The following is a 13,318-nucleotide window of genomic DNA, read 5'->3' as shown; positions in this document are numbered from 1 at the left end:
TCTCTCAGGACAGGACAGGGAGGTCCCAGCGACCTTGGCCCGGAGCCGCGTGTGCCTCCACCTCTGAGCCCAGGATGGGGGCCCCCGGGACGTACAGTCTTCACCCCCCTTTCTCCATGGCTCACGTGCCCACAGGAGCTGGGAGGGGCTCCCCCAAAGTCAAGGGTCGCAGTGGGAGAGTCAAACTCGAGGCTCATCGTGCAAAGAGCCTAAGATGAGGCCATGAGCTCCTCCGTCTTCTCCCAGCCGCCGCCCTCGGCCTTTGCTGCCCACAGAGGCGAGCACCGGACGGACGCACTGGGGGGGTGGGGACGCCCTCCTGATCACGTCCCAAGCGCTGACCGCGTCCCTGGGCAAGCGCTGTCTCTCTGATCCTGAGTGTCCCCATCTACGCGGAGCAGACTCCTGAGTGTGTGTCACCGAGTTTCCACTGCCCCAGGCACTGGTCAAGGACTAGGAATACAACAGTGACCCGAGGGGACCTGGGCTCTCCCGGCGGTGCTCACGGCCTCCTCAGGAGCCACCACGGGTGTCCAGCTCACGAGTCGGGAAGGTGCCGGCAGTTTAGGCACATGGCGGGGGGCGGGGGGCTCTGCTCTGCCCTCTCCAGACAGCAGCCAGTGACCTCCCCCATGACATGGTGCTGACCAAGGTCCCACAGAGCCCTTCCCGCTGAGCTTCACCAGCTGGGCGTCCGGACTCTGGGCCCCACCCCTATAAACTACACGGCCATATAAAATACACTCAGCTAAAAAAAAAAATAAAAGAAAAAGAAAAAGAAAAGAACATACACTCGGCTAAACCTGAATTTCAGGTAAACAACAGATAATCTTTAAGCAGGAGGATATCCCTCCATTCCTCACCCCTCCGAGGCTCTCCTTGGCGTGGCAGAAGAGCTATGGTCCACGGGACGACCTGGTCCCCAGGTCTGCCACCCAGTGCGGCCGGGGGGGGGGGGTGCTTGGAAGGAGCCTGGAAGGTGGGAGCAAGGGAGAAATGGGGTAGATCCTTCCCGCCTCTCTGCCTTGGAAGGTTTCTCTGGCCCCTGATCTTGTCTCTGCTGAGTGCGGCAGCTGGGGCCAGGCAGGCCCACCTTTGCCCCACTACTATCAGGTGACAAAGGACTAGGGACACCACCTCCTCCCTCTGACCCTCTGACCTGGGTGGGGGGGGGTGGCTTCCTGCGGCTAATCTGTAGCTTGTCTCCAGGAAGCCAAGGAACCTTAAGCTCCAGGTCCTTGGCTGACAGGAGAAGGGCCCTAACAACACAGCCACGGGGTCTAACGCTTTTGTAAAATTTGCAAAATAGAAAATATCTTAAATCCGATCTGGCAAAATCACTGGGTCCACTCTGCGTTCCTGCCCATCACACTTCTCCTGCGTAAGTACCAGTGGAGGGTGGGGCTCCCACCCAGGACAGGTTGGATGGAAAAATATGTAGAGTTTGGACCCGGCTGGGGTATACTGACATGGTTCACCGCCATGTCTGTGTTTGCTCAGGGGACTGCTGACCACCCCAGGGTGGCCGTCCAGCTACACGCCCTCCGATCTGTGTGCTCTGCAGAATCAGAAGGGGTAAGATGTGAGCACGACCTGAGCGCCTGGTGGAAAAATGTGGGCAGTGGGGGGAAAGCGAGATGTGGCATGTGTGAAGCCAGAAACTAGGCCACAGAAAAGTCCACGGAAAATCATTGTTTTAAGTGGAGAATTCGATTCTCTTCCACGGTGAGTCAAAACGAAAAGCATCTCTGGTTAGTAATAAACATACAGTTACAGGGGCGCCTGGGTGGCTCAGTGGGTTGAGCCTCTACTTCGGCTCAGGTCATGATCCCAGGGGCTTGGGATCGAGTCCCGCATAGGGCTCTCTGCTCAGCGGGGAGCCTGTTTCTCCTCATCTCTCTCTCTGTCTGTCTCTCTGCCTATTTGTGATCTCTCTCTCTGTCAAATAAATAAATAAAATCTTTAAAAAAAAAAACAAAAACAAAAAAACATACAGTTACAAATGCTCCACATTTTCCTATTTCATTCTTAAAAGGATGTCTCTAAGGAGACATTATCTTCAAGATAGACTTTATCAGAATCCTTGTGTTTGTAGGGCAAGAAAGGTGGCGGGACCACAAACTGGGTGAGGTCACACTTCTTTTAAAAAGGGGAGCAATATTCTTCCTTTCTTTCTTTCTTTTAGGATTATATTTATTTATTTGCCAGGGAGAGAGAGAGCACAGCAGGAAAAGGGGGGCAGAAGGAGCGGGAGAAGCAGGCTCTCCGCCGAGCAGGGAGCCTGACGTGGGACTCAGTCCCAGGGCCCAGGGATCATGACCTGAGCCGAAGGCAGAGGCTTCACCAACTGATCCACCCAAGGGCCCCACAAGTATTCTTTTAAAGACTTCTTTTTTGGGGGACGCCTGGGTGGCTCAGTTGGTTAAGCAGCTGCCTTCGGCTCAGGTCATGAAACCAGCATCCTGGGATCGAGTCCCACATCGGGCTCCTTGCTCAGCAGGGAGCCTGCTTCTCCCTCTGCCTCTGCCTGCCATTCTGTCTGCCTGTGCTCGCTCTTTCCCCCTCTCTCTCTCTGATAAATAAATAAAATCTTTAAAAAAAAAAAAAAAGACTTCCTTTTTTTTTTTTCAATCTGAGAGTGTGTGCGCTTGAGCCAGGTTGGGAGGGCGGGGCACAGAGGGAAAGGGATAAGCAGACTCGGATCTGAGCAGGGAGCCCCACTCTGGCTCCATCCCACGACCCTGACATCACGACCTGAGCTGAAACCAAGAGTCAGATGCTCAACCGACTGAGCCACCCAGACACCCCTGAAGTCCCACTTTTTCATGCATCCCAACTACCAAAAGGAAAAGAACAAACTTTGATTAACCAAAAAATGAATGACCTTTCCACTCCCCCATGAGAAAGTGATGTTACCCAGTCATCGTATAAAGAAGCGATCAGAGTTCGTAGCCAAAACTACAATAGGAAAAAACACCAGGGCTTTGGGGAGAGCACTGGTAGGTGATTGGTAAAAGCATTCCTATTTTTTAAGATTTTCTGGTACTTCTGGGATTTGCCAGCTGTTTAAAATTTACCATTCGGGGGCACCTGGTAGGCTCAGTCGGGGGAGTGTGTGACTCTTGACCTCGAGGTTGTCAGTTCCGCACCACGGTGGGGGCAGAGCTGACTTTAAAAAGAAAATCCTTAAAAAAATAAAATAAAATCTACAATCGGGTGTTCTTTCTTTCCTCAGTCTAAACGAGGAATCACGTGCATGCTTTTCAAGGGCTGTAGAGACACCACGCAAGCCGGATCTGCCCCCAGCTGCTGCTCTCCGTCCTCCGTGTTAGCAAAGACCCAACACTGAAGTCCTGTTCCAAGTCCTCGAGCGGTTCCTGAGTCCCGGTCAGACCCCAAAACACACGCCGGGAACGAGCCGTGCCCGTGATAAAGATGAGATTAACCACAGGCCGGGGGACCTGAGGTCTCGAGAATGGAGAAGAAGCCATCAGAAACTGCTGACCGCCGCAGGAAGAAGGAGGAAGGGCCCAGAATGTGCGGAAGGCTTTGCCGGTCTCTGGGCCCCGCCGCTGACCGTGCCCCAAGTCACCGAAGAGCCAGACGTGCTTCACTCTGGCTTCGGATGGCAGCGGGAGTGTAACAGCAGGACACGCCTTGGGGAGGGGTAGGGCCGGGGTACAGAGGCCCTGGCGGCGCGGGCTGTGCAGGCAGCGCTGTTGACCGACCCCTGGAGCCTGGAGTTCCAGAAGGAGTCGCTGCACAAGTCACCAGGTAGCAGAGGGAATGGTCACCAGGAGAGGCGGTCAGTCACCTGGGGCGACTGGCCCCAAGATTGGGGCATTCAGGCTGGCTCAAGGAAGTCGGGGGACACCTCCTAGGTACAGATACGTCCATCTGTAGGGGCCAAAGAAGGGACGAAGGGAAGGAAAGCCCCAGGGTGGGAACCCTGACATCGCACACCAGCCTGAGGCAGGAAGCAAGCCCTGTAGGCAAGAGGGTTGATCTTTCACTGATTTTTAATTAAAAAAAAAAAAAAAAAAAAAGTTTATCCTCATAGAGCAGGTAGGGGGAGCCCCAGAGTCTCCTCCTCCCCTTAGGGGGACACCGATGGGGGCCCCCACCCTCAAGACTGTCTAAACAGACTCACTTCCCAAAGGCCCCACTTCCACATCCCAACCCCCTTGGTGGGGGGCTGGCTCCACCGCAGGGATCTGGGGCCGATCTCCGGAACGAGTCAGTCCTCCAAGCGGACTGATGCGCAGAGCAAACGGCATTTTCTGTTCATCCAGCCTCCCTACAGAACGCTGTGGGAAGAACACTTGTCTGGCCCTGGAGGCCATCCCAGGAATGACGAAAACAAGGAGTCATCGTGTGCAATGTTTCATTCAGCTAATTACCTGGCGAAGTCCTGGTCTCCCAGCAGCCCGCGTCCCCCAGCCGGGAGCGCGGCGGCTGTCACACCTGCAGCTCAGCTCAGAACCCTCGGTTCGAGGGACGGGGACCCTCCCTCCCCATCCCAGCGGGCAACAGAGGGTCCGTGTCGTACGAGGGTGGTTAAGTCCGTTAAGGAACTCCGAAGAGCCAGGAACGGAGCCGTCCACGCATGAGATCTGATTCCAGGTGGAAAGAGCAGAACCAAAACCGGGGGTGCGGGGGGGGGTGGGGAGCGCATACCTCTGGGGAAATACGTGCCACCCCTCTGAGGATCAGACGCTGTGCCCGCGGCCGAGGGCGCACAGAAAGCAAGGTCACGACTGATGGGATTGAAGAATTCACTTTCCTGTTCACACGGGCAGCAAGCAATGAACAAAACGACCCAGGGGGGCGGGGGGGGGGGGGAACAAAAGAGAAAAAAGAGAGGTACAGTGTATAGAAAGCTCTTCTTTACGAAAGCAGACCCCCCAAACGGATGCGAAGCTCTGGCAGCTGAAGCGGCGCCTGCTGAGGGGCTGCCCCACCTCGGCCCCTTGTGCCAGAGGCGACGGGACACTGCAGCCGCCAGCAGTCGGCCACCGCCCCCTCCCCAGCCCCACACTGCCGCTGCCGTGTGCCCCGGGAGGTCACGCCACTCCCTGTGTCCCCCGCGGCATCTACACTGTCTCCCCTGCATGCAACCATCTGACCCCGGCTCCCCGACACCCACCCATTTGAACCTGCGGCTACAGAGCCAAAGTCACGGTTTTCTTAGTGCGTTTTGTGAACCCCAAATCCCACCCTCCCCAGTGGATTAGCCCAGTCCTTGACAGGCTGGAAGACAACAGGGGTTGGAGTTAACCCACTTCCAAGTGGCTTGGGTTACAGGAACATTCTTCTCCCACTGGGCTTGGGTCCTGGGTGGGGGGGAGCGCGGTCCCTGGGAAGTCTGTGAAAGCCCCAGGACGCGGGTCAGATGGAGGTGCGGGCCCAGCCCGAGGCAGCCTGCCAGCCTGCCTCTGCCTGGCCCCTCCTGGTAACCACACTGCCCAGGAGCAATCTCCAGCCCGGGCAGACAGTCACTGCCGCCTGCCTTTCAGCCGCTGCCCCAACATGCCTGGCCGGGCCGGGACGAGGGGCCCTGGCTCAGCTCTCAGGGACTCGCACGGCTGCAGGACCATCCCCTGGTTCCCAGGTGCAGCCCGGAGGGCCCACGAAGGCCTGGGCACCACCCAGGTGTCACTGCACGTCCCTCAAGAGCAAGGCCTCTCCGGGAGGCAGAAGGAGGACCGTGGACGACCCCCCGCCCCGTCATCCTGTCTGGGCCCCACTGTGAAACCCCAGGCCAGCAGAAGACCGACATTCCAAGGGGCATGAGCCAGTAGGACAGAGGTCTCCCCAGCCCTCCCCTCCCCACCCAGCACTTGGTGGGGTCCGCACACGCCACGTGGGGCCTGGAGCCAGCAGCCCTTGGAGAATGACCGGTGACGTGCGTTCCTGCCAGAGAAGGCAGGTAGCCTGGGCCCGAGGGCCACCCTGGGACCCAGATCGTCTTCCTCTCCCTGCTGCTGCTCACCTTCCTGTCCCGGGGGGCCTGCAGGCCGCAGGCAGTCACACTTCAGAGAACCAGGTCAGATTAGGCCGGGAACAAAGCTCAGTTGTTGCGAAGCTTCCAAAAGGCCACTGACAGCAAGATGCCCGGGGGGCCACCGCCCCCTCCGCCGCCAGCAGCTCAATGCCCCCCTTCACGCAAGCTGCAATGGACCTGGGCCCGGGCGGGGACAGGGAGATAAGGCAGAGAGAAACTGGGCTGGGAGCAGAGGGCCACACTCAACCTAGAGACCCAAGGCCAGGCCACCCCTCCAGAGCGGCAGTGAGAGCCGCCAGAGGGCCGGAAGGACGCTCAGGGCCTGGCACTCAGCGGCGCTCTGGGAATGAGTGACTGAACCCACAGGGAGAGTCCGAACAGGCCCGGAAGCTTGGGGAGACAGGCACCCCACAGCTCAGCCCCCGGTCCCTCCGGGAGGCTGGGTCCCTCATGTGCTCTGCGCTGGTCCCCAGGGGGCTGCACCACCACTCACATCCACGGACCCCGCCCCCCAAACCCAGACCCCCAGACCACACCTCGAGCTGGGCATTCCACGATAATAGCTCCAACAGAGAGAGCCAGGAACCCAGCAATCACCTCCCCCCACACACGGAGGCTCCCACCCCCGAGGCCTGGGGCCTCTCTCCTCTCTCTCCAGCCCTCCCTCCCCCAAGGCCACTGGCCGGTCCGCCCAGGAACTGGCGCTCCTCGCCCCAGGCTGGGCCCTGGCCGGGCTCGGAGGCTTCCTTATCGAGCACATCTTAGACAAACAGCACAGCCCACGCAACACTGCGCATGGACAAACAGCAGTGCAGAAACAAGGTCCCACCCCCAGGTCCCATCCACGAGGGGGGGCCTGTGTCCGAGGGCTACCCCGGGGGGGTTGGGTGGGGGGTGGGGGACAGACTTCCTCCCACTAGCGGGGTCCCTGGGTCCTTAGGTGAGATGCCCCCTGCTGATGCCCTCCTGGGAGGTCGAGCATGTGCACCTGGTGCGCCGGCTCTAGGCCTCTGCTCCCGAGGGGCAACCTCCTGTCCCCTCTGCACCTGTCCTGGCTCCAACCGGCTACTTGGAAGGGGGTGGATCTCCAGGAAGCAGGGGGGCGGCCCCCAACTCAGGTGCATGCCCCTGGACTCTCAGAACCCTCTGGGCTGGCGGGGGCGATGCTGCCGGGCAGGTGACCGCGAGCAGGGGTGAGCCACAAGGGCGGGTAGACGGACCCCCCGCGCCTGAGCGTGCATCCCCGCCTCGGCACCAGGCCAGCAAGAGCGATGGCCCCGGGTCTCAGGCTCGGCCAGCTTGCTCACGACTCAGGAGGCTTCCGGGGTCCACGAGTCCCACGGTCCTGGGCACAAGCCCACAGCGCCACAGACTAACCGCTGCCCGGGCAGAGACCCCGTATGAGTCAGAGACAAGGGGCAGCGAGGACGGGGGGTGGGGGGCAGAGAAGAGGAAGAACCTGCCTCAGCCCCCTGCCCACGCTCACCCGGCAACCCGGGGTTAGCTCACTGGGGAAGTGTTCTCGGAGGTTCCTCTCCCTTCCTGTAAGTCAGGTCCTAGGGCACTGGGTGTGAGCGAGGCCACACTTTTCCAGGGCACACTTTTCCAGGGGCAGCCACAGACGCGGTCTCTCTCTGTCAGGCCCTTCCCCTGGGGACCAGCCTCCTCCCCAGGCCTCTGGAGCTACCCAGGTCTCTGGAACCTCTGGTCGGCCAGGCACCTCTCTGGGAATATCCTGAAAGCCGACCTCTGACTAATTCCCAAGTGCACCCACAGACCAACCCCCATGCCCTGCTCCGCATTTCTGTGGTTCGAGGGCCTCAGGGAAGCGCCTGTGCCCATGAGAACAGCGACACTGAAAGGCCAGGGCCCCGTGACCCAGCGTGCAGAGAGAAGCTCAGAACACCAGGAAGCGGAGGGGTTCGGACCGCGGCCGGCTCTGACGCCGAGGGGCCGAGGGAGAAGCCCGGGCCTGGGTCTCTGAAGCCGCACGGGACGCAGGGAAGATGGGGAGCTGCCGGGCTTCAGACGGCCTTCTCGGCCTTCCTGGAGTGGGGACGAATGAATGATGAAGACAGTCACAGCCGCCGAGGTACCGGCAGATGTTTCTAGGCCTATCACCCGCAGGGGCTCATGCAATCGTCACAAGTCAGCATCAGCCCCAAGCGAGATCAAGCACCTGCCCCACGGTGGGGAGGTGCAGCCTGCCTTCCACAGTCGGCCCCAGGCCACACTGCCTGCCCCCGACACCCGCCCTGCCCCCCACAGAGCAGCAGGGGAAGTGGGTCCAGGGAAAGCCTGCCGACCGCAGCCCCCCACCCGGAAAGCCCTTTGCTATTCTCTCCCTACTCTCCACCTCTCGCTTCTCAAGGCCCAGGTCTCAATCTGGCCTCCCGCTCAAACCTCCCGGCACGCCCACGGTCCCTCCTTCCAGGGCATTCGGTGGCATCTGGAGCCCGTGGCTCAGATCGGGGTGGGGTGGGGGATGTCACCCCACTGGCGTCTCCCCTGTGAGCAGGCAGCGAGGACCCCGGTCTTTTCAGCATCTTTGTACCCTCGCGGTACGTGCCCCATGCACGGCACGAGTTCAGTGAACGCGTCCAGAACCAAGACACTTGGGATCCACCCAAAGCAGAGCTTAAAAATTCTTCCCGTTTCAGGGACTCATGAGTGCTCAAACCCAGCTCTACAAAGGACCCCCTTACAATCATTCAATTTCTTTCCGAGCCCATAAATAGGTCCAGAAGCGATAATCCCATTCAGTCCAGGCAGAAAAGAAAAGCCTTCTTGGCTGTCCTTGGATTTTCAACCCTTGGCGGCGGGGTTGGGGGGATTTTTAACACCCTCTGGGCTCTCCTTAATTTCAGAGCACGGATGCTACGTAGGGGTCAGTCTGACTTCTGCAGAGCACCCCTCCGGAACAGGGCGCGCCAAGAGAACGCATGCTCAAAATGAGGCCAAGAGGCCAGCCCGCCCCTGGGCCAGGCCCCTCCAGTCCACCCCACACAAGCGCCACCGAGGGACCCAGCCCGCCTTGGACTACTGCCAGCAGGGAAACAAACTGGAAGGGGTCCAAGCCCTGCTCCCATCCTCCAGGGTCCCGCCCCGTTAGGTAAACACAGGAGCCGAACAGGCCGCCTTTACAAGAGCTGGTTCCTACTCACCCCATTAAACCCTATTTCATCTTTCTTTTTTAAACTTACCTGGGGGGAGGGGGAGAAGGCGGAAGGAGAGGAGCCCAAGCCTGCTTTGGGGGCCCCCTGGCATCCACAGAGGATGGTCTCAAAGTCTCCCCAGGAAGAGGCCAAGGACCTATGACCCGGCAGGACCCACCTCGCCCCCGCTGTCCAGACCCACCAGCAGGAGGTCAAGCGCAAGGAGCCCAGGGCGAGAGCCAGCAGAGGTCCCTGGGCTGCCCCTGGGCCAGCGATCCCAGGGAGAGGGCCGCACACAGCAGCAGTGCCCACAACCATCTCAAGTATTTGGAGCATGCTAGGGAGGAAGGGAGGCCAAGTGCCAAACCCCAGCATATGCCACCTGGAAGCCCCCCCACCCCCCCCATTCCATCAACGCGCCCACGCTCCTCAGATAGAGCTGCGCTGGGGGTGTCCGGAGGGCCGTGCTGTTTGCAGCTACGGGGTAAAAGTTGAAATTCTAAGCCACTGATCCAGAAGGGTATTTTCAGGGAAGTTCTGAGTAACCCTCTTTGAAACAAGTTATTCTTTATTACTCATTTCAGTTCCTGAATGTGGAAAGCAGGCAACTGAGAAATGGCCCAAAGGCAGGGGGGTGGCCCGAATGGCCGCCTCAGCGCCAGCTAAGTCCCATGATGCTGTCCTCTTATCAAGAAAAATCAGTTCCTGAGTCCTTGGCAGAAAACTTCATGTCCAAATAGATTACGGGGAGGGACACAGTTTGCAAGGTGAGCAAAAGAGAAGATTCCACTTATTATCTGAGAACTGAGGAGGACACGGATCCTGCCAGGATCCCTTGGTGGGGGGTGGAGGGGGGGGAACCACAAAGGGGAAAAAAAAGGAGAGAGATCTGGGTTACCCTTGTCTGTCCTCCCATGCTTGTGACCTCAGTTTACCCATCTGTGAAATGGAACTTCAGCCTGACCTGTGCGAGGGCACACCAGCCGGTGAAGTTAGGGTACCAGCACCTGTTGGGGGGAGCGCCCCCAGACCCACCGGATGAACCCCGGGTACTAAGCCCGAGCCTTGCTGGACGGTCCCCTTTGGCAAACTTCCCGTACTCCAGCGGGTACAGGGGTAACAAACAGTTCCTCTGAAGAAAGGATGCTGCCGCCTGGACCACCACCAGCCCTGGAGGCTGAGCCCCAGGAAATCCTCCACGCCACCACTCCCTGCAAACACACGCATCCGCACAACCGCACGCCGGGGCCCGCACACCGGGACCCGCACACCGGGATCCGCACGCCGGGACCCGCACACTGGGAGGGGCGGCGCCTGGAGGGGCCGAGACCCAAGGGCCAGGAGGGCGAGCAGGAAGTCCGGCCGGCCTGGGGCAGCGGCCCCCAGGCGGCCCCTCCAGACACCTGAGCGAGCAGTGGCCGACGGCGGCGAGGGACCCCGAGCCAGGCCGGGAGCGGGGCCAGCGTGCGGGGTCAGAGGCCTCGAGCGCCGGGACTCCCCCCGCCCCCCACACGGGTGGTTCCAGCACAGGCGCGCGGGACCCGCGGCCTCGCAGCAAGGGGCAGCACCGAGTCCGCCGAGGGGCTCAGCGCGCGGAGGTCCCTGGATCGGGTCCCGGGTGGGGCTGCGAACACCTGCCCCGCGCGGACGCCCCCCACCCCCACCCCGCGGAAAGCCCGAGCGGGAGCGCAGCGGCCCGCGACGTCCCCCCCCACCGCCGCCCGCTCGGCTCAGGTGGGGAGCGCTGGTCCCGGGACACCGACGCCCCCCCGCTCCGGCCGCGGCGCCCACCTGAGTACGACTTCTTCATGGTGTCGCCGCTCCCAGGAAAGTGTGGCGGCGAGGCCGCGGGGCGCGGGCTCCCGGGTCGCTAATCCCGGGCCCGGAGTGCGCGGGAGGAGGGGCGGGAGGAGGGGAGGCCCCGCCCCCGGCCCTGGCCCCGCCCCCGGCCGTGGAGGTGCAAGCCCGGCCCCGCCCCGCGCTGCACCTGGCGCGGCCCCGCGGCCCCCGCCCTGCGCCCGCTCCCCGAAGCACGTCGGAGGGTGGAGGCACCCTCGGGCCCGCGCCGCCCGCGCCGCCCACCCCCACCCCCAGTGCGAAGGGCTGGGCCCAGGCCGTCGCAGCTCCTTCCCTGCCCCGAGTCCGGGCGCTGGGGCCCCAGGTGGCCGCGGGGGCGGGGCGGTGCCCGGTGGGCCAGCCCCGGGGGGGCACAGCCGGCCTCCCGCTTCGTCGCCCGGGGCAGGGCAGCGTGGGCCGGGTACCTGTCTGTCTATCTAGTGGTCAAAAGAACAGACAGCCTCGACTCCTCTGATGAGCCGGGGGGGGGGGGGGGCTCGGTTTCTGCGTCTGTAAAATGGGCGCGTGTGTCAGCTCATGTCTGTTGCGTCTGGGACACATTTATCCGCTCTGTGCCGGGTACCGTGCGCCGCTCTGAAGAGCAGACGCCGGGACACGCAGCTCTCCGACCCGTGCCATACAGGCCGCGGCGACCGCGCGCGTTCCCTGGCAAAAGTTGTACAGAAGAATTCTCTGCTTTTGTATCCTTAAGGAATTTTTCCGTTATCATTTTTTTTTTTAACGTACAGAGGAGAAAGTGTTGCATTTTCTAGAGGGTGATGCCAAAGCAAGGTTTTAAAGAATGAGTAGGACTCTGCCAGGGAGCCAAGGCTCGGGGAGGCGCGCTGTTCCAGGCAGAGGGAAGGGCGCGGCAGCCGGAGGCGCGATGGATCAGGATCCCGAACTCACTCAGCGAGGCGCGCCGGGCCCGCCCTTCCAGGTTTGCCAGCCCCGGCCCCAAGGTGAAGACCGGAGCGGGGGAGGAGATCCGCGCAAACTCTCCGTGAGGTCTCAACGCTGCCTGCTCCTGGCCGCCTTCCCCAGCAGCCCACAGGAGCAAGTATGCTTAGCGTCACCAGCACTCTTCCCTCCTCTCCTTGAGGTTCCGTGGGGGTCCAAGAAGCATTTTTATTTCCTGCCAGAGAGTGGGAAACTCGTATAAATGAGAACTCAGGTCCGTGTGGCTGAGAGGGTGAGTCCTACCCACCTGCTCCCCTTCTTCAGAAATCTGTCCGGTCCAGCCAGGTGACCTTCCCCAACCCCTCATTAGAGCCGACTGGACCAGAGTGGACCCCGGACCCTTGCCCTGGCCAAGCTCCCACTCCTTGTCTACAGAGGGGAGGCTGAGGCAGGGCTGGGGGCGTGAGCGAGGGAGCAGCCCCAGGCTGGGGCCGATAGAGGGACGAGCAGGGGCTGTCGCACACCCCACACACTGCCCCCAGTCGTCACTGGCGCTAGCACAACACCCCTAATTGCCACGTGTGCAAATTCCACTCTGCTCCAGCTTCGTTCGGATCCGGCCCCTATGCACGATACGACCCGGACACTGAGGCCTCTGGTTCCCAGAGCCCAAGGACCTCTCAGGAGTCCGTCCAGTTGTTGGCTTGGTTCATTTTACTTAGCGATGCCCAGACGCACCTCCATCCTCGGGACAGATGGATCCTGGAGGCAGGCGGGACCTTCGAGGGTCTGCCGCGCTGGCCTCTCTCTCGACGCTCACCTTCCTGCCTGTGGGTCATTGTTCCCGTGGACCTGGGCACGCAGGAACCGGGAACACCTGTGTTGTCGTGCTGCTGGACATCTCACATTCCCCAGACTCTGAAGGAAGGATGAGAGGGAGAGGCAGTGAGGTGTTCTCGATACACGTGATGTTCGAGATGCATGAAGGTTAATTGTTTAAGCACAGAAATTTTATTTTCATTCTTTTGATGTACAGCTCTCTGATAAAACGTATAACAAAATTACCCGCCTTACTAGAGTATACCGAACTTTCTCGTGGCTCAAGACCATCTTCAATGACCCCTTTAACGGTTACTAACTCATATACTGCTATGTGGCTTCTTCGAGAAACGTCCCCAGACCCCCATGCCTGCCACTTTTTAAAAATTCTTTTCCAGGGCACCTGGGTGGCTCAGTGGGTTGAGCCACTGCCTTTAGCTCGGGTCATGATCTCAGGGTCCTGGGATCGAGTCCCGCATCGGGCTCTCTGCTCAGTAGGGGGCCTGCTTCCCTTCCTCTCTCTCTGCCTGCCTCTCTGCCTACTTGTGACCTCTCTCTGTCAAATAAATAAAATCTTTAAAAAAATAATAATAAAAATAAAAAT

The 13,318-nt window shown here is 60.5% G+C and overlaps 1 protein-coding gene across 2 annotated transcripts in view; it reads right to left on the bottom strand.

The window, feature by feature from the left end:
- Positions 1–11,054, bottom strand: part of SEPTIN9 (septin 9) — a 144,609-nt gene extending 133,555 nt beyond the window's left edge. Inside the window, exons 1-2 of one of the 2 annotated variants that reach the window (XM_032320129.1) lie at positions 6,661–6,779; positions 6,541–6,605 (exon numbers count right to left, since the gene is read on the bottom strand). In XM_032320129.1, the coding sequence (XP_032176020.1) occupies positions 6,541–6,605; positions 6,661–6,764 (169 nt within the window). In that variant the 5' untranslated portion in view covers positions 6,765–6,779. Of the gene's footprint in view, positions 1–6,540; positions 6,606–6,660; positions 6,780–10,950 lie in introns of those variants that run through there. The other variant, XM_032320125.1, reaches the window with a different exon arrangement.
- Between the last annotated feature and the right edge of the window lie 2,264 nt (positions 11,055–13,318).

The sequence above is a fragment of the Mustela erminea genome, chromosome 18 (assembly GCF_009829155.1).
Source record: "Mustela erminea isolate mMusErm1 chromosome 18, mMusErm1.Pri, whole genome shotgun sequence".
NCBI lineage: Eukaryota > Metazoa > Chordata > Mammalia > Carnivora > Mustelidae > Mustela > Mustela erminea.
This window is presented reverse-complemented; position numbering and strand designations above follow the sequence as displayed.